At 39.8% G+C, this 25,806-nt stretch overlaps 1 protein-coding gene across 4 annotated transcripts in view; it reads left to right on the top strand.

Moving 5' to 3' along the window:
* The window catches only part of LOC102200745 (dipeptidyl aminopeptidase-like protein 6), a 242,359-nt gene that overhangs the window by 120,519 nt on the left and 96,034 nt on the right, over nucleotides 1-25,806 (top strand). Inside the window, exon 1 of one of the 4 annotated variants that reach the window (XM_005730424.1) lies at nucleotides 8,555-8,835. The exons of the other annotated variants lie outside the window; for them this stretch is intronic. Within the exon in view, the coding sequence (XP_005730481.1) occupies nucleotides 8,779-8,835 (57 nt within the window). The 5' untranslated portion in view covers nucleotides 8,555-8,778. Of the gene's footprint in view, nucleotides 1-8,554; nucleotides 8,836-25,806 lie in introns of those variants that run through there. 4 annotated transcript variants of the gene reach the window in all.

Genomic DNA, 25,806 nt, shown 5'->3' with positions numbered 1-25,806 from the left:
AAAAAAAGCACCAAAATGTGCGCTGCTTTTCTGTCTGGTTACTACCGTTTATGTGATGGCACCGGATACCGGTACCCATCCCTACCTGGCATCATTTAAAGGTTTTATGTGGCTCCAAAAGGGAAGTAATGATTGGATGAAACATGTTCAAACTTACTCACTTGAAATAATTGCTTTAAATAAAGTTGCTGCTTGATAGGGGATTTTTAAAAATATCTAGCTAAAGCCTAATCTGCTTATTTTATTTTATCCACATCAGCAGCAGACTAATCAAAGACAGCAGAAACCTCTGTGTTCAGCAGTGTTTCAATTGATTTTCTCATATGTTCTTTCTTGGTTCTGGACCTCATCTCTGCCTCATGCAATCCAGCCACTTCTTCACTTTAGCTGCGTATTTGCATGTGCAGTTTCTCAGTGTGGTTGTGTGTAGTTTATTTATACAGGAAATGGTCCATTGCTGTCAAAAGGATGAAGTTGTTTAAAATATTTTTTTTACATTATAGGCTCTGATTATTCTGTAAGTTTCCACATCTCAGTACTACAATGTTTCAAAGTCAACTATTAATAGCAGACCTGTAGTAGATTTACTGCTTCAGGAGCCTTGAGGTAGATATACTTTTTGCCCAAAGTGATGATATAAGCAGCTCATCTGAAGTAGATGAGCTGGAATCAGGCAGTGAATATCATAAATGATCCTACTCTGTAATTTTAGTTGCTGATATAGCTTGGTCTCTCACCTGAGGGGTTAAAAAAAAAGTGATGATGAAAAGTGAAGATGATGCCGCATGAAGACCCCCATGGTTTCTTTCCTTATTTTAGCAGCAGACAGAATGTACTGTATACAGCAAGTATGCTGATAAGAAAAAGGCTAGAAAAACTCATTCACAACTACAGACGTGCTCATCAGCCCGGTGCTGGAAACAGAGGCATGGTTGTGGAATCTGGCTCTGTTGACATTTCACGCCTGAGTGCTGTGAAGGCTGATGAGTCACACCTGGCATAACCGAATCCTGATGCAAGGCCTCTCCGTCAGGATGATGGGTCCGAGCTATATTTATGTAAGACCTCACATAGGCTCTTTACAAGGAGACGGAGAAGGAGGGGAAAAGATGGAAAAGCAATTATTTATTTCCAGTATCCCAATGCTCGCTGTCATTCGTCAGCCAAATAGGGGTGGAAAAATTGAGGCACACACTCATATCATTCACCACCTGCAGGGAGGCTGAGTACTACTGCAAAATACTATGCATGATTTTTGCAACATCAAAATTTACCTCCAAGAAAGAATACTGAAGTCTACAAGGAAACTGATAACTCCCTAATCAAAACAGGTCATGGTGCATGACTTTTGTTTTTCAACTTTTGTATTGTGCTGGTCTATTAGGAAATAAAATAACACTGACAGTTGGTTTTGGTTATATGCACTGACAGAATATGTTCTGGAAGACTGAAACAGGCTAGAACTATTTTTTTTTTAGACTTGATTTTCGTCACAGATTGGTGTGTTGGGACACATTTTATGCATGTGGATTTTTGATGCGGGTACGCATAAAATTCGAAGCAATTGGGAACAAAATTTTCAGCATGAAAGTGTGGACACAGCACACCTGGTTTAATTAATCACATGGTTATTTTGCTACATTCAAGACAGTCTCAGTTTCAGTGTCTTTCATAAATGTTCCCTGGACTTCTTTTATGGGCTCTTTAGTGTATTTTTAATACTATCATTTTATCAGCTAGGACAAGACTAATAAAAACATGTCAGCACTCCCTCAGAAATTATATTCTTACCATTGGAATGCAAATTAAAGGAGATGAATGAACTTTATATGAGTCTTTGGATTTCAGTTCAGGGACTTTTAATACAATTGAGCTTGGTTCAGTTGAATCACTGCACAGGCACTCAGTGAGATTTATGTGGGATTTAGCAGGTGGGGAAATCCTTAGATTCAGTGTAGCAGGGGCAAGTGACTAACCTGTTTTCTTTGTGGCCAAAACTGTGCGATCAGCTGACCTCTGCTGCTCTGAGCATTATTTTTTGTGACAAGTGAAGCTAAAGAGCATCAACAAAATCAAAATCACTGTCATCTTTGACCTAACAGTGAGGATTGAAGGTAGATACTATGCCATAGCAGTAAACTATCATAACAGAGGGCCTGCTCTTCTTTACCCTGGTGGGTTATTCACACACAACCTTGGAAAGTTTAATCTAGCCTGCCGGGAATTCTAAAATGAAATGAATTGTACAAACTTTTAATTTCTTCCAGTTTCTCAAATTCATTTCCTAAGCATCACGCTTCATGTACTGCCACCTCTTTCCATGTGAATGCTCTCATTGATATTAGTGTAGTTTTCATATATGTGCTGACTGCAAAAATCCAAATTCTGTACCAGAACCTTGCAAGCCAGATGGCAAAGTTTCATGTTGAAAACCATTTCAAGCAACACAGTTCATCTTCCTCTGCTTCTGTAGTGCTAGCTAGATGCGGAGGGTAGTCTGAGTATCATGATAACGAGCTTTTCCATGTGTGCACACGTGAAAGAGTGACAGGAATGAGTGGAGGGAAGGTTGTTGATTGTGGGATGCCACTTTATTAGCTTTATTATGAACAAAACTAACAGATTTATTACTTGTTTCTGGATCGTTCCAGTCCATTATGTGTATGGGTAATTGAAAAAGTTCCAGTTGCCTATATAATGATGTGTCCTACATGATCACAGCCTAACCAGACCCCTATTCTGATGTTTTTTGGGCATGTCCTGGGTAGAACCAGGACAACACAGTCTCAGGGCAGTTCATCACATAGTCATAATTGTCAATTTATTGGTGTTTTTGGACCCCAATTTGCAAAGTTTCACACAATTTACCACAAAGTGAGTGTTTTACACCCCCAAAGTGTAAGAAAGTCCATATTTGGAGGATGGACAGCGCTGTGGTGAAGTGAAACATTTCACTGTAAATGTGGCGCACTTTTGTGCAATTCACTTGTATTTCTATTTTTTATTCCTATTTATCCTATTTATCCCCTTCGTATATTTTATTTATATTTGTCTCTGTATTTATATATGTGTGTGTGTGTATGTGTGTGTGTGTGTGTGTGTGTGTGTGTGTATATATATAATATTCTGTAACTTCTGTCGGTGCTGTGCTTTTTGGAAATCGAATTTCCCAGATGAACCCACCCGAGGGATTAATAAAGTTCTATCTTATCTTATCTTATCTTATCTTATCTTTTTCACTTCAGTTATACTATTTTTTTAAAGTTATTGATGTCTAATTTTAGAAACTACTTGTTTGGTTTAGAGACTAAAAACTATTGAATTAGATTTAGCAAAATGTCATGATTAGTGTATTAGTTTATATTTAAATACATTAGTATTTTAAAAAATAAGTCGTATCATTTCATAACTTCATGCTAGATTGAGAGAAATTCAATATATATATTAGCTGAAACCATTTAAATACTATGCTGTTTCTTTCTGAGCAGCCAAATAATATGTGAGAGAAGATATAAGCTGGCAACACACTTGTGAACTCATAAGGTCATGCGATCATTTAATAGGAGAGTGATCATGAACTCAGAAGGTTAAAGTGAGAGTAAAAGTAACACATGACCTCTCTCACCTCTCATTTTATCCTCCTGAGCTGAACCAGCTAACACTCTAATCATTAGTGCGCCATGGGGTTATATTGCTGACATGGACAGGGCAGAGGAAGGATCATTATAGACCCATATGTTTCTTCACAATAATGGTGTATGTGGTCAATTTTTGGCTATAGGGACTTTGCCTCGTTCTTTCAACTGTGTCTGCTTGGATGTTATTTCAGCCTTTCAAGCCTTTTCTTAAGCACACATTGAGCTATTTTCTTTCAACAAAAGACGTAATCGGAAACAAAGCAGATTTCCATGAAATGTGCACGATGCCTCTCATGCCCACTGGTGTTACCTGGGATTTAATGCTTTAATTCTCCAAATATCTCCATTTTTAAAAAGCTGTACAGCCAAAGTACTCAAGAAAAACAGAACAAGATAAATAAAAACTGTTTGCTTTGGACAGAGTTTGCCTTGGTCTCTGTTTCTGAAATTAAACTGAAAAAAAGAAAGCTGATATTGAATTCAATTTGTGCAACAATTTTTGGAGGCTTTCTTAAGAAATTACAATCGATTGTCCATGCCCTTGCAGACTGTTCTGAAAAAATGCACATACAATTACAGAATGACGGACTGGAAGTTTGCAGGGTAAACTGGAAAAGCTTCTCTAATAATAGCAGTTATTATCTATCTAGTAGCCATTTTTCCTCTAATATTACAAAGTTAGTGTCAGGGTGAAAATAATGCATCAATGTATAGTATTTAAAGGTTGTGGCAAGTATGTATTACTCTGAGGTTTTAATTAGGCAAAGCACTTTCACTTCATCAGGTTGGCTGCTGGCTTTCCATTGGCAGTGAAATGATGAGGCAGAAGTGAGCGGATGGCTCCATTTGTTTAGACAGGTTGGCACTGCCAGTCAGTTAATTCCTAACTTTTCAGGAATGTGTATTTAAACAGAGCCACCCACCCCCCCAGGAGCATTCATCACCGGCGTCTGGTGTCCATTTGTCAACATCGGAGACGTGTGGTTTGTACGCTCGCTCCTTAACACAGCCACAGCGAGGTAGTGATTGTGTTCTTGGCCACGGCGGTACAACGACACAGCATCCGTCATCGGCCAATGGGGCTTTGGCCAAAAGTGGCCATCATTAGTCTGGAGCTGATTGATTGGCTGTTGAGAAGTTGTTTCGGTTTCATACATCATCCTGTTGATGGTAAGCACAGGCTGAGTTGCCGGGGAAGGCTTCTAATGTGGTTTGAAGCCACAAGTAGATGAAGCTGTGAACACCGGGTGGCTTTCATTCTTGTTCATGTGTCAGAATTCTGCACACAACCATTAAGTTTTTGTAGCCAACAAATTAGAACCAACAAATTTGAAATGTTTCAAAATTTTGAAAAATGCTCCCAGCTATGAGAGAGTGCATAATGTAGTGCAAATTTTCAGCACTGCACATCTCTCTTCATGGCCTACTGTACACAGCCAGAAGAATGTTGGCCTCTTCTGTTTTTTTTTGGTCTACCACTCTAATCCAGACTGAAGTGTAGTTTTTAACTTAGTTACTTTAGTTTTTAACAAGTTTTATTTACCCTAAATGATGTTGTGGAATTGCATATAAATGGCATGCTACTTCTGGCAGATTTTGTATGTTCGCGTAACGTATATTCAGTTTTCTTCATGTCACTACATGGTGTTACATGACACAGGAAGTGCTTAACAGTTAAAATAAAAGACTAGGATGTCATTATTTCAACTGAAGTGCTGGAAAACATGCATTGTAAAAACACACAAAATGACTTACTGGCAATGTTATTCACACAAGCACACACATGTGTCCTCAAGGGGAATTTGGAAATACATGACCCTGTGTAAAATATTAATGAAACAGAATTCATAAAATTGTTCTGAAACATTATATTAAATTAAAATTCAGAAGTCTGCATGGGCTAATAGTGCAATAGTTTTAGAATAATGTTTCTCAGTATAAGATTGCAAAGAATTTGTGGATTTTATCATGCAGTATGAGGATTATTTAAAAGATTCTGAGAATCTAAAAAAGGGATCCAAGGGACCTGGCTTAAAACGAATTTTAAATCTTCGTGCTCTCGGGCAGCGCTGAAATAAAAACAGATCCATTGCTCTGGGTGTTTGACTTATTGTGACACAAAAGATATGACAAAAGAGGCACCAAACTCTTGAGCAGCTAAAATCCTATATGAAGCAAGAATAGCTTGTTGGCTTTGCAAAGCATAGCAAATGATCTCCTCTGTTAACAAACACTTTGAGATTGCTTTTTAAAGAAAAGGTGATGCAACAGAGTGGGAAACATCACCCTCGCATCACCCTTCAGAAACTGCGGATCTACTGGGATTTTCTCACAAAACCATCTCTAGGGTTTACATCTCTCGGTAAAAGTGCCTTATTGATGCCAGAGGTCATCGGAAAATGACCAGACTGCTCTGAGCAAAAATTCGTTGCAACCAAAGTATGCAGAAAGGCATCTCTGAACACAAGAAACCTTGGAGCAAATGGGTTATAGCAGTAGAAGAACACACTGATTATCACTCTTGTCATTTAAGAACAGGAAGCTGAGACATTTTGTGCAGGTTTACAAAAAAGTGGACAATAGAAGATTGGAAAAAGATTACCTGGTATCACGAGTCTTCATTTTAGCTGCTACATTTGGATGGTAGGTTGTAAATTTGTCATAAAGAACATCCTGCCTTCTATCAATGGGTCAGGCTGGTGGTGGTGTAAAGGTGTGGGGGATATTTATTTTTTGGCTCATGACCATTATTTAAACATGACACCTGCCTTCCTGCGTATTGTTGCTCGTCATGTAGCCATCTTCTGATGTTGGATGACGTCCCATATCGCAAAGCTCAAATCATCTCTAAACTGGTTTCTTGAACATAGCAGTGAGTTCATTGTACACACACACAGACAGTATGGACCAAAATCTCTGATGAATGTTTCAAGCACCTTGTTGATCATAGATTTATATTGAGGACTATGATGTTTTTGATGAGACCAAAATTGAGCTGTTTAGCATCTGTCCATTTGCTATTTTTGTAGAGAAACGAATCCTCAATATGAAGCACATTAAGGACATGGAGTTGCTTAACCAGTCTCTGAACTATCCGAGGACTAACCCATCACAGGTGGTAAGCCTAGCCCTATATTTTAGAGAAAGTCCAAACTGACTTTTGGGGGGAAATTGTGTTCACAAACCAAAAATGCATATTCAGATTGGGTTAGAGTTAGGGTTTTCACCAGTGAAGACTTAGACCTCAGAATGTTAATCACGCCGGTAGCTTTGGACACTTTGCAAAAAGCAAGAAATGTCTAACAGCTGTGCTTGCTACCAATGGTTACTCCACCAGGTAGTAAATAACGTGTTCCAAGAGGATAAAATATTTCATCAACTCTCGAAACAAACCTACCATTGACATATAGACCTCACATTTTTTGTGATTGAATCGAATTATGAATTCAACACCAGGTGAAATACTTCCTATATTATTCCCTCTCTTTTAGATCGGTTCACAGAGAGAAACCCATTTCTTTGGGGAATGCTCAAGTTGTTATTTGTCAATGTAAAGGTAACATAAGTCAGCATGACTGAAAATAGAAAACAGCAATTTTGCAGAAAACAATGCAATGATATCACATGCAGGGATATTTTAAAGGTTTTCTTTCTTTCTTTTTTATTTTGAGGCTATCTCTTTTAGAACAACGGGGCTTTTTTCAGTGTCTTGTGCTCTGCTGGTCACAAAAAGCAACACTGCAGATTTTCATTTGGGATTTCAAAGGTAATTGACTTCACCCAGTTGCCACCTGATTTTAATTAACAGTGCAGCACACTTGGTTGCAAACCTGCAATATAAAGAGTCAAACTGGAGACTAAGGTATTAATTAACATTAAGTACATCTAGGAGCAAATCAAAGTAAGTCATTTCCTGACGGTGTTTAATAGAGATTGTACATGATTTCTTTGAGATGTAATTAACTGAACAAGCCCATGAAAAAATTCTTAGTTCTTATCATGAAATGCAGACAGCAAAATTGGTTCCTTTCTGTTTTACTGCAGTGTAAACTTTTTTTCCTGCTCCTGCTTCAGTCTTAAAGATTCAGTTTAACTCTCAGACTGGCAGAACTGTTTTAAATGCAGTTTTTGCCCAAGCACTAACAAGTCCCACTTTATTGCAGGCTTCTCCATCCTCTGGGTCATAACTTTTTACAGCCACTCATGTCTTGAGCATAATTTCAAACATTCTCACTGCTGAATGTGATTATTTTATTACTGCTGCTGCTCCCGAATAACATTTAATACTGTTACATTACATCCAGGCTACTTAGTGTTTCAGTGCCATTACTAATGCATCAGTGCAGCAAGGCATTGAATTTCCTTTTTTTCATAATTACAACAAGAAACTTATGCAGTGCAAAAATTGTTGTATGAAAATGCTGCAGGCATACTGAAGAAAATCAAAGACTAATTTCCCATCGCAGAGTTTACCCGGCAGCTTTACCGCAGCACTGCCTCTGAAAAATAAACGAATGTGGGAATGGACTTAATGAGATGGCGAGCTGGCTTTATTTTTGCAATAAAGGAATATAAATAAGGCGATGAGACTTTATGATAATGACTGTTCGTGTTTAAAATAGGAGCGTTTTACTGTCCTCGTGAATCTAAACGAATATTTTATGAACTTGTATTCCTCGCGAGTTCTGAATTAAAGTTTGAGCCGCGTGATTTCAACGTGCATCTTTAATTGCAATCCACTCAGTCTGCATCACTTGCAAGTCAAGCGTTTTGCGCACACGCAGAGTCCCGCACGGAGCGTTTAAAGAAGAGATGCGTGACTCTCTCTCTCTCTCCCTCTCCCTCTCTGCTATCTCCTCCTCCTCCTCTCCTCTTTGGCTTCCACTGAAAATCTTTTTTTTTCTTTGCCGTTTCCCTTCCCGAGCAGCGTGTCCTTATACCACTTGTTATCTCACACCTTGGTCACTGCACACGAAGCTTGTGGGCGCCGGAAAAAGACCGTTTTCCGTTTTCTTCTTTTTTTGACTTACTGGTTCTGCACCGGTGTGTGTGTGCGTCTCTCTCTGTGTGTCTTTCAGTATTTGCATTTTTCCCTTGCTCCTGCCGGGGAAACAACAGTTTCTCCCAGCTTTAGGGAATCATGACCACAGCAAAGGAAGGCAATGCACCGTCGAAAGCGACTCAACAGCAAGATCAGGTACGGATGAGCTTTCCTGTCACCTCCTCGCATATTAATTACACCGTTAACCTGTGCTGCCCCTCCGCTTTGCTTGGCCAACACGGGGTTTATTTGCATGACGCGCTGCAGCGACTTTTTTCACAGACTGGAATGGTGTGCGGAGGGCAGAAACGTGTATAATTTGGTACTCTGAGCTCGTTTAAAGCGGTTGGACAGGGAGTCATTCGTGGAAGTGAAAGGCTAGCCGGTGCTGTCAGATCATCACCGCCGGTCGGTTTATTTTACAGCCTCCGTTGTAATCGTCTTTATTATTCAGCGTTAATTATTGTGTGACTTTACGCACGGGAGACAAGGAGCAGCTTGTGTTGTCCATTGCGTCCAGTGCGCTTCACCTTGCAGCAGCAGAGCACGCAAATGAGCCCAATTAACCCAACTTGAATCGCGTTGGAAGGCCTGCAAAAGTGCGACTAATGATTATATCACTTTTAAATCATCACGTCATCTTTACTCATCTTCTGATCTTTTCCCCCCAGACGTGCTCGTTTTTTGTGCTCTCTTCAGTCTGCAGGCTGAGAACACTGTTGCATTTTTTTGATGTGGTGGTGCAGGGTGGCTCTGTTCTGTTTTTATTCGCTACCTCCATCACTCAGTAATGATGGAGCATCTGCTGACCCGCCTCCACTGAGGTACCACAGCCGGCGGACACTTCAGGGAAAATCATTTTAAGCACGAATGTTTCGTGTTGCGATAACAAAGAGCCCTTTTTATCGTGCCATGTTAATGTCAAGGTTAACAAATAATGTGCCTCCACCTACAGCACAGAGCCCTTGAATTTGAATAATGATGCAAATTAATTGCTTCTTACCTACAAACGTTTAATATTTTTGAAAGTTTTTGGAATTGTAGCAAAATAAAATTAAGAAACTCATAAATTCCGTGGTGCCATTACAAATATGCTCTGACGGATGTTAGTTTGGATATCTGGACATCCAGATCCTTTAATCCTGTTGTTCTGTGTTCATTATACTGCATACAGCCACATACAAGACTGTTTTAGGTGAATCCCTATATATCACATCTCATCCCCTCCAGCCAGTCTGTCAACTTAAACTTTAACATTAGATGGCATCTGTCACTGTTGTCCTCCACCTGTGTGCCGCACCTGTCTAATAATGACAGAAAAGGTGAGAAGGACACTTGGTTTTATCCTGCCAAGCAGACAATCTCCCCCATGCTGTGATTTAGCAGCAGACTGTCGCTCACACCCTTGGAGGCAGTCAAAGGTCCCCAAGTAGCACCCTGCTCACTGTGCACGTGCATTACAGACTGTGCAGGCACAAACATCAACATCACCAAGGAGTAGATTAGACTGTCCTGAAATTAACTGTGCAAATCAATGGAAAATGCTTCTGGAGAAACCGTGAGAGTTTTTCTTTTCTCCTGTCTTGTGCCATGGCAATTTAGTTAGGTTAGGTTGTTCAGGAGTGTTGGTAAGACAAAGAAGAAATGTAAAGACATCCCCTCAGGCTCTAATTAGATGTGTATTTTGAAAGGATGAAAGCAACACTTATTTTCATAATTATTTTTCCTCCCCAACAAATCAATGAGTTGAGTTTCCAGAAAATGGCAAAAGCCCCGTCTCACAAGTTTCAAGCTCCCAAGGTGACAACCTCAGAATATTAGTTTGGTCTGAACAACAACGCTGAATACAAAGCCGTTTCATTTTCAGCAGTACAACAAAGAGCTGAGAAACAGCTCATCATTCAAAAACTTGGAATGGATGTTTTTGCTTAATAAACGATTCAATTGATACATCTTCTGGCTTATCAAATAATCAAGTTTTATTTTTTTTGTTTGTTTTTTTCCCCCCAAATCAAAAGTGTTTTTTACTTATCAGCTGGCTCTTTCAGATAGACGGTCCTTCTGCTCACAAGATCAGCTGAGACCTGGGGGGGGGGGGCATTCTAGTCCCAGTGATCTTTGTGATAATTACCAAAAAGACCTGGTCATTCTCAAACATCAGCAGATGGCAGTTTGTGACTTTCCGTGGACTTTCCTGAGACTTGAATAGGGTAATCAAACAATGGCCTCAAGCATATTATTTTTTAAACCTCCAGTCTAACAAAGACGTGTGTTTTTGGAAACACTTTACATCAGGAGACACGGCCACTGTGATTACAGTGATCCGCTGATTGATGGTCTGCTAGCAGGGCTTGTGGTCCAGGGACAGAGGGCAGCTCACTAGAGATAACAGCAGCAGCTCTTCAGTAATCACCTAGCTGCAGCAGCACAGAGTCACATCGCTAACCCTCATTACTGAAACAAGGTAGAGGTTCTGAAGGTGTAAGAGGTCGAGATGAGGCAGGGGAGGCAATGCATTTGCAGAGATGAGACACTGGATTAATTGAAAGCTGTTGTCAAAATACACATACCTTTGGTGTTTCATCGCTGTCTAGGTAATGAACCAGAGTGCTGTGATTGGGGAACCTGCAGGTTTGACGCACGGCAGTTGTTGAAATTAATATCTGCTGCATGATATGGACAACAGGGGCAAGATAGTTGTGTTTAAAGGGAAGAACAAACCCTGCTGGCTTGGTAAACACGCCTGCGCTGTGAACGGTTGCATTATACAGATTTCAGTTATTTTTCTCGCAGCCATTCGAAGCTCAGTGCGGCTTTAAAGCAGAGATCACAGCACCCAGCTTTTAATGGGTGAGACTTCTGCAGATTCACTTCCACCCTTCATCCTAATAATCAGGCCTTTTTTCCCCCCACACTTTTTGGAAACCATAGTAGGTAACACAGTCTAAAGAGAGCGACTTAGATGTGGTGAGAGACGAGCTGAAAAGCAAAGCCTTCCCTCTTAGACCTGAATTTGTGCAGTCTCGTACTAGCAGAACAGAAAAGGTTTTTTTTGGGGTTTTTTTGGTGGTGGGGGGTAGGGGATTCAATGCCAAAAACTCAGATCATGCCATTGCGGCAGCTTGAGCAACAGCTGAGTGGAGCAGGCTGTGGGTGTTGAAGAGGATAGACATCTAAGGGCCAAAGAAAGAATCAAGCCATAGCATGGGTAGGATGCAAGGGCTATGATCTTACTTACTTACTTTCTCTCTCACAGCAAGAAATTGGTGTTCTGAATTAGTTATACAAAGGACTGGCCTTCCGATAGCATGTCTTTTTTCTAAGAGAGGCTGCTTACTTAGTATCGTGATAGTATTCAGCGTCATGTCGATCTTAAGTGAGGTTTCTGAAGGGGTGCTGTTCTCAAATATTGATAAGCTGTTGTTCACTTGAAATGGAGCCTGTCTGCCACGAGCTGATAAATTCAAACATAAAACCTGAAGATGCTCACTTGAAAGTCAAACCGAAATATTGATGTGAAGAAGTCAGAAGGGAACACGCTCTTTTTACGATGGTGAAAGGTTCAAAAATTGTGAAATGGGTGATATTTCATTTTAGCATGCTTCCTGTTGTATTGCAAAGATAAGCGTGGCTTTAATCAGCCCGTGTTTTGTTTCATTCACCTTGGTGTGGTGCCTCGGTAGCCTGCCGATGAAGAGCACGCATGACAAGTGCTCAAACAGATGTTGATTAAAGTAGCAACTTGCACACAAGACAAAGTGGTGCTAGAGTGGCATCATCTGCACTGCACCTGTATTGGCATTTGTGCTTTTGCATGAACTTTCCTGCAGAATGTGATTTCATTGTGAATGTAATGTGTATTATGTCGATTTTTCTACTTTCTAACAACTGTCACAGGTTAAGTATTCATTTGTCAGCGTGACTAAAATGTGCCAGATTAGCTTACAGTGAATGTAGACCCTGACACGTGTTTAAAACAGCACAATTACACGGCAAAATTAATTAATTTCAATGCGGTTATCAGTGGATTAGCTTGCTTGGGAGCTTGCAGTGAGGCTCAGTGGGGATTGGATGGAGAATGCTAATGTAGCTTATTAGCTCTGTTTTGTTTTTGTTTTTCAGTCAGATTTTATGCAAGCTTCTATTATGGAGACGAAAATACTTTTAAAAAGTTTCCAGGTGGTTATGAGACTGAGCTAAATCTCAATAGTATGTCTTTCAAAAAAACAGACTCTATGTTACCGGTGTAACCATTCTCCAAATCCACTATACCTTGATTTTTGGGCCACAGTTAATTCATGTTTTTATTTAGCAGGATTTTGGGAAAAAAAGACTATCACTTGCATCATCACTTGAATGATGAGTGGATCGTGTGCTAACAATAAACTCCATCATTCTGATGTGTTGCAGCTCACTCTTTAGCTGGAAGATTTTTAAACATTACAGCTTTCCACAGATGAGCACACTTTTACCATCACTGACAGCCCTACAGTGATCACTAGCTAAAGCAATGCAGGCACAACACTTTATGGCTTATTCACATTTTCAAAAGCTTTTATTACATTTCTCATGTATTTACGCTGCTATTTCTGGCTTCTCGATTCATATGGGGGTTTCGTGAGGTTGCAATTTTCATCACATTTTTGATAGAAGGCATTGAGATAATAAATGCAATTTACTTACTTTTAATTACATTTTTTAAAGACTTTCAGTAAGTATTAAGGGCAACAAGTTAAGGGATCTGCCATGCTTTTTTAGGCAAAAAAGTAAAGAATTTCTAGAAGCAGCCACATCATATCAGTGACTTTCAACCTTTGCAACAGCTGATAATGTCTAGTAAATCATCAAGGGAGCGTATCCTGTTGTAAATCCTTAACCAGACAGTCAACATGCATTAACAGAATGCATGTTTTTTGGGTAAAGTCATGTTCCCTGTCAGAAGCAGTGTTTTTATTTCAGCTCAGATGCATTATCAATACTGTGTTTGTGAAAACTAAAAGGATAGTGTGGACAGTTTTTTTTTTTTTGCTTAAACCAAGTGTAAACGGCTATTTTAGCCATTAGGCCCCATTTATTTTGGTTATTTGAAGACTATCTCACAAGTACCCCCTGGCAAGATATGAAGCTGCTATGCACCAGCTGATTTGCAGCCAACGCCTGTACACTGGGATTAATAGGAAATTGAACAGACCTCTAGATTATTTCTGTGGCATCCTTCTGTTTCTCTGCCATGGGAGTCACCTAATCCTGCTGATATGTCTTTGTCATCTAATTACAACACAGAGGCAACCACAGAGAATGTGTTTTCCCACAAGTGGCTGAGCTAATCGGCTTGCTACAGAGAAAATAGAAGAGAAGATCAGTGGAACTATGTGACTAACTGGTGATATGTTAGCTACAGTCTTGGGTTATTTTCTGAAAGTAGTTACGAGGCTCATCCCATGTATGTTGGAGAGCAGACTGTGAGACAGACAGACAGGTTGTTGTCAGTTTAATGTCTATTTCCATGTAACTCATACCCTCAACTATGGGCCAGGAGCTCTGGGTAGTGACAAAAAGATTGAGACTGTGGATATAAACATTGGAAATGATCTTCTTTCGAGGGGTAATAGAGGAGCTTGGTCATTCAGGAGGGGCTCAGAAGAGATGCGCCCCTCCACGTTGAAAGGGGCTGGTTGAGTTGGTTCAGGCATCTAACTAGGATGCCTTCTGGGCATCTCCTAGGTGAGGTATTTGTGCATGTCATATCAGGAAGAGGCCTTAGGGCAGACCCAGCACATGCTGGAGAGCTTAGTCCCAGCTGGCTTTGGAGCACTTCGGTGTGTGGTGCCTCAGTAGTTGGACAGATGGAGTTACCAAGCTTCAGGGAAACGATCTGACCACCACCTTGCTTCCTCAGTGTGATACAGTGAGAAGTTCTGTATAGGAAAACTTTTATCCACCTTCTGGCAGGCTATTTAAACAGATATTTATGAGGTTCTTCTGAAGTCCTCAGTCTACATTTTCTGTATGATGGACTTTCCAGCTTTGAGTGACTTTGCTTCCAACTAGCATACTAGAGTACATTTCATTTGGGAAATGCACAAACTTCTTTTAAAACCACACAACTGCAAACTTGGCGTGGAAGTTTGCTCACTTCCACATAGATTTCTCCTGTTGTGATAAACCAACTAGCAAACATGCTGTCAGAGCAGTCAGTTTTATCACATACACTTTTTCCCCTTTTTTCTTTCTTCTCACTTTGTTGAATCTTTTTAGGGTAGCCACTTTTTAATAAGAGAGATAAGCAGAATAGCTGAAATAGATTCGGGAAAAGTAAGAGTGACAAGATTATTCAGTTTTGGAATGCTAATAGATGATAGGCCAGTTCCTCCTGTTTACTGACTGCCCTTGACTGATAAGAGGGAATGGAAGATGGATTTAGAGGAGAATTGGATGTCCCTAATGTTTGTGCCATAGTTCATCTAAAGGGCAATTATGACCAATTGAGCCGTAATGTTGGGGTCTGAAGTGGAGATTAGAGGCGAGATTGCCAGGCAGCTAGCATGGCAATTCATCATGATTGTTGTCATGATTTAAATGTTCTTTGCCGAAATGGCTTATAAAGCATGGGAGTGGGGGATGGGAGGGGGGCTTTAATACAGCAATAAATATTCAGTGTTTGGAGCAACGGTCAAACTAAATGTCATGACAATCCTCCATCTCACTAACAGTCAGTGTAGACATCGCGTGTGTGTGTGGCTTTATGAAAACACCTCAGGAGGAGTTTCCAAATAGTGTGTAAAACTGCCTCATTTAGGAAAAGTTCAGCAATTCTTTCTGTCAGGTGTTGGGGAAAAAAAATTTTTGCTCCTTTGTTGCATTCTAATTGTGTCTCTAAGCTACGCGAGTCAGCACAGAATATGCATCGAGATGCTATTAAACAATGTTCCGCTTTTTCCTTTATGAACCTGAGCGGTCATATTTCCATAAATGAACCAACTGGCCCAGAAGTCTAAGTCATGCCTTTTTCTCCTCGCCCTCTTTCAAATTGATATAAATAAGGTAAAGGTATTTAGAATATTATTATATCTAATCTAATGTATGTTTTATAAATGAACTGCAATCGCGTTTTGAATTAGAACTTTTCCGATTTAATGGCCTACATGGAGCCTAATCTTCTGGTTAGTCATTTTTAAAAGCCCAGTGGGAATAAACATGAGAAATGTAAAACACCTTAATCAGCAGGGGGGGAAAAGGAAAAAAAAAATGTAGTTGTGGGACCCAATACAAGTAGAATTTCACAATTCTTGATACCAAAGCAAAATGATTATATGATGTACGTAAACTTGAACTTGTTAATTCAAAAGCAGTTGTAAATCACTGCTTTGGTGGTAGAAGACTAGTGTCGCATTTTTAAGACCATGACTCACACTGAAGTTTGGCGACTTAAAAATCTGATGTTAGCCATTATTTATTTTCTTTCAGACACATGGAATATAAACAGATTTCCCTAAAATTTTGTATGTGTAGTTATTTTTTAATCTTTACTAAGATAGCATGAAAGCACAGTTAAAAAAAAATCCTATTTTATTGTTATGACATGTCTTAGATTACTCTGATTTTGCTTGGATCAGCTGATGATCTTTGTAGGGGCAACGTCAACGTTCATAACATAATTGAAGAGTGTTTCTCCCATCGCTTCTTTATTTTTTTAATTTTCTTTATCAGCCACTACGAATGCCAATCCTGATGTAGCTGCAAGAATTTACCATCCAATATATCAGTCCCGCTCTACTTTTTATTTAAAATCTTAACAATACGTCAACAGAACACAGAATAATGAAATGTTAAGATGGTTGCTGATTAGTCTACTAACATTACTATGAGGTATTGTGTTAGTTTAAGGATTTATATAATGTTAACTATTGCAAACTTTGAGCAGTGGTTTAGTTTTACAGTGGCATTGCCTGCTGTCAAAAACAAAATGGTTCCATAAGAAGGCAAATACTTGGGATGCTGAGCTTAAACTCATTCAGCTTGCATTCTTTAAATAGATCTACATGCTAGTGTTTTAGGCGTTCTATATAAAAAAGGAAGTACGAGAACCTAGTTTGCATACTGAATTTTGCGACTTTCGCGAATGCCTTGTGGCAGAGCTATTATAACATTTAGTTGTCTTCCAGATTTAGTTTTTCCTGTGCTTGTGCAGTACTTCTTCTTCAGCATGCACTAGGGTAGACTAGACCTGGTAGAGGTGTGCTGTATGTCTGGAAAAATTGCATCCATAGTACATCCACTGCCTACAGTACCTACAGTATGACAAAAAACACCTAAATAATATCTTGTTTTTATAATTTTCACATTGAAAGGTATATAAAGTATCAGTTCTGGTGACATACCTAAACCATGTCAAACTAGAGGAAATTTCATTGGTTGTCAGAGCAGTGAAATAAATCTTCTGCTCATAAGAAAAATTCTACCACTTTCACTGTTTAAGCTTTTGCTTTCCTCTGCTGTGTGCTCTTTCTGAACATGTCTGCTGTGTTGAAGCAACTTTAAAAAAAGGCAGCTGTTCATCTATGGCGAGTTTATTTTTAACACCATCGGTTTTAGAGTAACACAATAACAGCTATTGTGCTGAACACGATATGTGCACGCCTTTAGGGAGCTGATGATGATATGTAGAAACAAGATAGATACCGAGGAAGGTAAATGCAGGAAATACTCATCGCTTTTGTGCTGTTCATCCGTGCATGTAAAACCCGACAGTATTAAATCAGATTTGGAGAAAAGACCTCGACCCAAAAGCTTAAACCAGAATAATTTAGATCAAAATGAAAGAAAATATGTGCACGGACGTGCAGCCAGTGATTGTGTGTGCATTTTGTATGCACCATGAAGTCAGATTAATCAGCAGTTTATCTCCACGTGCCTTGTGTGTCTGTACCATATAAAGCATGTGTGTTTCAGTGGGCAAGTTGATATGTCTTTGTATTCTCGTCTTCGTTTGTGTTTATCTGTGCCTTGCCTCAGTCCATTGGAGCTGTGTTTCCTGGGCTTATCGACCTGCTGTAATTAGGGGCCTAGAGCTGCAGAGCAGGAAGGCGATCAGGAGCCACCGTGTTCCGCCGAGCCTCTAATTGAAACGTTGAGCGTTTCCAGGTTCACCGTCGGCCCCCCTCGGGTCCCCGCTGTCATCTCGGCACCACCTCCACGCCTGTGACAAACATTCAGAAGAGAGAGTGCTAGTCACGAATGATAAGCAGGTAATTGCCTGTAGGCTCAGATGCGAATTAGGAGACGCTCGTGCTCCAGCTTCATTGGACATGCTGCCAGGGGTTGTTTATGCCACTGTTGTGTGTGTGTGACACCTCAAAATGGTACACAGAGATGAGGTGAGCTTATCAAGTCGGAAGGCTTGTCTTATTTAGGCTCTAGTTTCTGAGTTTACACTTAATGTCATGGTATAGTTTGTTAAAAAAAAATCCTCACTTAGACACTAATGAATAACAAATTTCTTCCCACTTCCCTGCAAATTGCCTGATGAGGCAGCACACAGAGCCCACTCAGTAGCCTGCAGGGGCCTGAAGACCCATAATTTGGCATCTGGGTGCTCAGCCAGTCACAGACCTTTTAAGAATGGGCTTTCTTTTCAAAGCCCGGGCCAGCCTTCCAACCAGTGTTCCTGCTGACATTTATCGTCTCAAACCTTTAGCGTTATTGTTATGAGTGCAATAATTCTTGCCGTAGGGGAATACTCACAGCGCTCCAAATTGACCAACTTGAGGATTTTAATGTGACAGCTCATCACATTATAGCGGTGGGAGCGTGAAAGTAGGCGGCCCGATACAATATCATCTTTCTCTACTTGAGAAGCATGCGCCTGTGTCATCTGTCTGACGGTCCTGTTGTCAGCTCTATCCTGGACTGTCTATCGGTTGGCATGCATCCCAGTCTTGCTTCTGCCAGCTATAAAAACATAAGTCTGAGTAGAAGGGAGGTGGTCAGAGGCGACAGTGTCAACCCCCTGCTGTTTTCCCATGCTCAAAATATTGGCAGCCATTACATGTCTCCTCAGTGGCGTTTAGTGCCCATTGCTGAATTGCTGACTTTCATCATGACATTTTCTGGGCACGCTCCAAATGCCCAGCAGCAGCCTGGTTTCTATGGAGATTCGGTTGCTCAATATGCAGCTTTGCACAAAGAAAACACACACAGAGAGATATAAACAGACAAAGGGAGTAGGGCAAATGAATATTGGTCATTAATTGCATTGCTGTCTTGTTTTATGCTATTCCTTTGATTTAGTTTTCGTCGCTAGTTAAACAAACGCTCGGCTAATGTGCATCTCATTCTGGCAAATGAGCATGCAGCCCTGATTTCAGTGTTACTGCAAATGAGCACCCAACTTTGTTCGAACATCAAACACGACAGGACGCGTGATTGGCGCTTTTGATTTGGCTATTGTTCTCCTGATATGAAAATGTGCTACAGCGGCACTTGGCTTGAATTGGCATTGCACACAGGGTGCTAATTACCACAGAAAGTCAGTGTTTTCATAGGCTTTTCAATCCCTGTGAATTCAGCTTATAGTTTGGTGGAACGTGTATGCAGATGAGAATTTTTTTGTTGCTACATTTTGCTTGTTTGTTACTGAAATGTTTTAGTGGCCTACCTACTTATTCGCACCTGGCACGATTCATCGTTCATCTGCTTTATATGGCCAAGAAGAGATACTAAAATACTTTGTGCCACTTACACAGTCTGATTGAATCTTCCGTCTTTACCATTTTCGAGATTAGAAGTCCACATAGTTCCACACTGGGTTTTCACTGTGGAGTTTATTATCTCATTTCAGTGATCCTCAGGGTGCTGTCAATTGCCTCTGAATTATAACATCTATCCCTGCTTATATCAGTGAAATACAGGTTCTCCCACACTCAGTCATTTGTTATCTTTTTAGAGGAGAAAAAAAACTACACTCCTGGGTATTCTCTGGGTCTGTATGAAGCTTAGAAAGCTCCCCAGTGAGTTTTTATCACCAATTTTATATCAGCTGTCACTGACCCTTGAATTTGCTTCAGGACAGCAAGATATCAAAATTAACAGTTCTTGTTATACTTATCAGATTGCACTATGAGTAGAGAACACTTTCTTTTTGAAGTTTTCTGGCCTTTCAGACTTTAGGGTGCCAAATGTAATACCTTTTACTTGTTATCGCCTTCAGTAGATAATTATGATGTGAAAGTTTTGAAACAGAGGGTTATCTTTAACAACTTAAATTGGAAAAAGAACATCAAACATTAGCAGGCAAACAATGTACATAAAACACAAGGGAGTCAACTTCAAACACAGCAAACCAAAATTGAAAAAGATTACTAGTTAGTAGATTTCAAAACTTGTGTGGAGTCTTTTCCCCTTAGTGCCTGAGTCACACAGGCCCAGAGACTTTGAATAGTAAGTTGCATCAGCTGAGGTTCAGAATGTGGGATGTGTCTAAATAAAGCTTTCACAGCTTCACTGCACTTGACAATTAGTTAGAGTGTTTGTGTTTGTGGACAAGTTGCTGTCTTCCATGTAAGCTATGGGCTACTGTGGCAAAATGTTAGTGACCAAAGCAATCATAAGGAGACCTGTCAATCATAGGGGTAGCCACACCTTAAAGCCTGCTTATGATCTTATCTTTATCTTGTCTCATCTATAAATGCAACCATAATTTACAAGTATGGTGTTTCAAAGAACACTTACAGCTAGTGACTGGGACCATAAAATTGTTCAGAAACATCCAATAAATGGAGTCAGAAGTGGGGTAATTTCAAACTATATATTTTGTATAAAAAGGGAACCTTCCCTCCACTGGACATTAGACATGGCATTAGAGGTTTGTCTTCACTTCAACCTTAAGAGCAACTTAAAGCCCTGGTCAATATGGCAATTGTGTTTATTCCCCAACAAGTTGCAAGTTGTTGCTGAAGGCTTATGTGGGAGGCTTAAGTTCAGTTCAGTTCAATTTTATTCATACAGCATCAAATCACAATAGCAGTCACCTCAAGGTGCTTTATATTTGTAAGGTAGATGCTACAATAATACATAGAGAGAAAAATCCAATCATATGACCCCCTAGAGCAAGCATGTTGGCAACAGTGGGAAGGGAAAAACTCCCTTTTAACAGGAAGAAAAACTCTGGTTCGGGTGAAAGGAGAAGGAAAATAGGACAAAAGACATGCTGTGGAAGAGAGCCAGAGATCAATAACAAGGGAGAGAGGTCTATTAACACATGGAAGATGCCAAATTATCTTCAAACATTTGAATAGTTCCAACTTGTACTATGCACACTTCATAGTACAAGTTGGAACTTTTGAAATGTGTTTTCTGCAGCGATCTTGCACAACATTTACTGTCAAAGTTGTCATTCTCCATGTACAGTTTGTGCCACACCTTTTCCAGTTACACAGCAGCTCTAAGTGTCTGCAGAGACAGAAACAAATTACAGGGAACTGTGGCAGTGTGCTAGTGACTAAAGCAGTCATTAAGGTTTGCGGAGCTCCTCCCTCTTTGCAATACGTTTCACCTGGCAACCAGAAACCTACTGTGTGGTCAGGGAACCAGGTTGCAATTTGGGTCACCAACCACTCTCTTGGTCTCTGTGACTGAGAAATATCCTGGGTTAGGTTTGATCTTTTTATTTTTTATTTTTTAGGATTTTTTAAAGATGTTACAGTGACTTAAAAATGTGTTACACTCTGATCTGTGCACTTTTACCTGATCCCCTTATGTATTACAGATTATGTTTGGTTTAAACCAGTTGATTAATATATATATATATTTCAGTGTAAAAAAATTTTAAGGCCATATTTAGATTGAACTAGTTAAATGATTGATTTACTATACATTAGATATTTTGAAACACTAAGGGGAAACTTACTACACAGTGGTGGAACTCCTTTAATTTGGATGTAGTGGAGGTAGCATAGAAACATGTGTTCTTATGTTGTTAGGTTTGGATTAAGACCTTGCTCTTGTGCAGTCACAATTGGTTTTAATAAATGACATGAAATGTGTTTTTCGCCAAAGGGGAACAAAAGAACACGTTGAAAATCAATTTCATCACACCGAGAACCTTTATGCTGATGTCTGCTTTGTGGCAGTCCACACAGTCCATTAGAGAAGCATGGGTGTATCGAAACCACTGAACAGGAGCTTTCAACATGACTGGACACACAAAGAGGTCATGCCAGCAATTTTTAAAGGGGCTTCATAAAACATTTTTCTTGCGGTATGAGTGAGTATTTCTATTCTGACCAAAGCAGGATGGTAATGAGGTGATGCAAATGATTTATTTAATTATGTATGTGTTTCCTTTACTGCTTCGTTAGGCAAATGAGGGGGTTGTCATTCAAAATGTGTCATGGGGTCAAATGTGATCGAGACCACAAAAGAAATAGCTGCCTCCAGTTTGGACTTTCCTAGAAAATTGAGGTGCTTAGCTAATCTAGCTGAAAAAATTTATATTATGAACAGTCAGTCAGAATGACTTACAGTTGAGGTCAGAAGTTTACACTCATCATGACTGTAAATGTCATGTTAATTGGGGGTTTTAAATGATTTCTTTGAAATGTCCTTTTTCCAGGGTGGAATAATTGTACAGCATGTCTTTAATGACTTTAAAAAACAAGAATTGGGTGCACAAGTTTGAATTTATCTTGGGTGTTTTTCTAATCCACAGGGTCAAAGGTTTACATCCACACTCACATATATACATACACTCAAATCGTTTAATAAGTGTCTTTTATTAACTATTTATTAACTTCACTTTAGCAATTATGACTGAATACAATTGGTACTTCTTCTTTGCCATCCTAAAAAGGATTGTATGGCAACACTCACTGGATTGACCAATATGCACGACAACTGGAAAGTCCAAGGAATTCAGTGAAGATCTAAGAAGGAGAATTGTGAAGATTTATGTTGGGGAAAGTCTCTTGGGGTCATTTCTTAACAACTGCAGTTCAAAAACTCTATGTGAGACCAAGTTATTCAGATGTGTGTATCTACAGTGACCCACATGGATGTGATGGACCGAGCAGCGAAGGAAACTCAGGCACAGGTTAAAGTCCAAAAAAAGGATTTTTTATTTAACCCCAAAACATAAATGGTTAAATCATGCAAAAAGAACCAAAATCTTGGGCCCACAAAATAACAGAACTCTAGTCAAAGTTGACAACAATACTGATAACTCAAACACACAAAACCCAAGTGAAACTAACATAATGAACTCCAACAACTTGCGCATGGCTGTATAAACAAATCAGTGGGGGTGTATGTATACGTTTGACCCTGTGCGGATTAGAGAACATACAAAATAAATTCAAACATAATATATGGTTTACTATGGCCCAAATTACCATGACATCCATGCCCATTATGAGTGTATTTTTAAACTTTTGACCACAAGCTGTACTTTTTCCTGTGGCCACAGGACGCAGTCATGACAGTTGTGGTCATTCATATGAAAAATGCCTCTCTAGCTGTTGCCTGTAGAATAGCAAGCCAGAGTGATGCATCACAACAAACAGCAGAGCATGAGTCATAACTGTTTATGCCAAGATTTAATGATATCATTCGGTTAGGGTGCCGGAAGCAACATGGAGCATGACAGTTTCCCAACACCAACTGTGGAAAAACTTGGTGATACGGTGATAAACACTTACCTTTATGTTCATCAGTCTGTTTCCCTCGGCCCTGCTGGCACAGCCAGAAAGCTGTATGTGACAGCCAGGTCCCAAGTTTGATTTAAACACGATTATCAAATATGAAAAATTCAGTCTCTTTAGGAAACGAAGATCAATAGGATGAAAGACATACAGCTGACTTTTCACCATACCTACACATGGAAAAGTGACGTAATTTGAAAGGATATTTGGCATTTTGAAAGCCTTATTGATGTTTGCTCAGAGGTTCCACTCAAATGCCATTCCAGCTCACATCTGCTGGTGTAAGCTTTCTTCCCTTTTCACACCTAGGTTTTAAATTCTGATTGAATTGGTATTAAATATTTTTGAAGTAGTGATGCAGTAAAACTTTTTGGGTCTGCCAACTAATGTTTTATTTAAAAGCAGACTTGTGCAGTCACCATGTCACACATCTTATTCTTGCATTTTTAAAACTTTTTTTTATTTTGTTTTTCCCCTTTGACCCATGCCATATAGTATAAATAATGAATTTCTATGTTAAGAAAAACATGATTCTTTGGCTTCATTTTTTAATTATTGACTTTCTGTTGCTTTTAGAGTTATTTTAGACCACTTTGAGGTCAAACGGCCAGTCTGCTTTGGCAAAACCACCACGAAGCTCAACCACAGCTTGAGAAAGTCTCCCTGATAAAGCTTTCAAACTCTTGGTTGACTCACTGAAAATCACACTTGGCATGAATCTTCAGATGCTACATTTTAATGTCGCTGAACTTTAGAAGTTGCTAGAGAAGCAATGGAAGTGCTCACTGCTTTTAAATTCAAAGTTATAAAGAAACAGTCTGTAGTTGATGTAGAAAATATGCCGTGTTTATGGCACTGCAGCCAGTACTTTCTAACCTGCTGGTGCCTCGATGTTTTCCAGCAAAATCAGTTATTTTCCATGTCTGAGGTACTCTCTGCTAGGCAGTGCAATGAATAAGTATGGCCATTTCTCAAAAAGGAAGGACTGAAGGTTTGCAGTTGAAGCAATATACAGTATAACCTTATCAAGATTCCCAGCCATATTGCAAGTCATGTTAACCCAGAAAAGGAACCGAGCCAGCCCTGTAATTCCCATTTGATGATAAGCCCCAGCAGTGCAGAAAGTCAGAATCTCTCCGTCCACCCAACATATCAGGACAGGGTCACTATTTTATTGCTTGGGGATTCTTATTGGACAATAATAGTGTCTGAGATACCCAGCAGGTGCCTGAATAAACCCTCTAATAGAGCAATTATTCTCAAACAAAAGGTCACCTCAGGCGTGACGACAGGCCCGGAAATCAATAAAGCTTCCAATTATGACCGAAGCACTGGGCCTATATTTGGTCTGCGGCTGCCAGCCATCCTGGAGAAGATCAGATTTCAGGGAACCCTCATTCCCCCAGTACGTCTTTGTGATTAAGTTACCAAAATTTATTTTAGGATTCACTGCCATGGCACCTTTAAAAATGCATAAATGATTCAGGCCCTTATGAATTGGTCTCCTTTTGAAAGCTGATCCCTACAGAGTCCTGCAGCCGTTTCTCAGCTCACTTAAAAGATTAAAATTTTTCTTCAACAGAAATGTTTAATCCTTTTCAGCCAGCATGAGAGTGATCCCAGAAGAGACTGAAGTCTTGAAGTGAAACTTGGGTGTTTTTGTGCCACCGCCATTCCTACTGCCTTCTAATGTCGATTTAAAATAGAAAATCATTTGGGAAGTCTTACTTGGGTGGTTTCAGGCGGCAGGAACAGATGACCTGTTTAGTTGCAGGTGCTTGTTGCTTTTGTGTGTTTAGCTTGTTTCATTTGGAGAGCACATTTGAAGACTGGTTAGCAACTTTCTAATACTGTAAGTAATCTGCGTGATCACAAAGAATAGTAGAGCAGATTTAAAAGTTCAGTTTAATAATGGGCACTTATGAAGACCCTTTTAAGGCAGTTCTTCAGTTTTTTTTTTATAACTGCCTGCTCACCAGCCTCAACAGAACTAACAGAAGGCACCATATTTTATAACAGTTTATATTGTAGAAAGAAAAGTGCTAATATGGTGGCAATATAAATGTAAATGTAGATTTTACCTGACTACACCAAAGGAAACTTAGTTTGAATGAAGATGTGGGGTTATTTTTTTCCCCATTACTAACTGTCATGGCTACTGAACGGACCCACGCACAGACAGTTCTTTCAAGGAAACAAAAAGGGGATTTATTTACAATAGGGATCACCTTAGTGCAAAATATATGTACAGTGAGTTGGGAGGGGGTCCAGGGCTCCAGGGAGAGAAGGGGGGGGAATCCACACACACGCTTCCTCTTCCACTCAGTCACCGCCACCGCTCCTCCGCACACACGCACTCCTCTTCAGCCGCACTCGCTCCAACACTCCACACACTGCCCCACTTGGACAGGTCCGGTGATTCGGTCCAGAA

This window comes from Pundamilia nyererei, unplaced genomic scaffold (genome assembly GCF_000239375.1).
Source record: "Pundamilia nyererei isolate P.nyererei 1_Seehausen unplaced genomic scaffold, PunNye1.0 scaffold00037, whole genome shotgun sequence".
NCBI lineage: Eukaryota > Metazoa > Chordata > Actinopteri > Cichliformes > Cichlidae > Pundamilia > Pundamilia nyererei.
The sequence above is the reverse complement of the archived record's forward strand: the minus strand, read 5'-3'. Positions and strand labels throughout refer to the sequence as shown.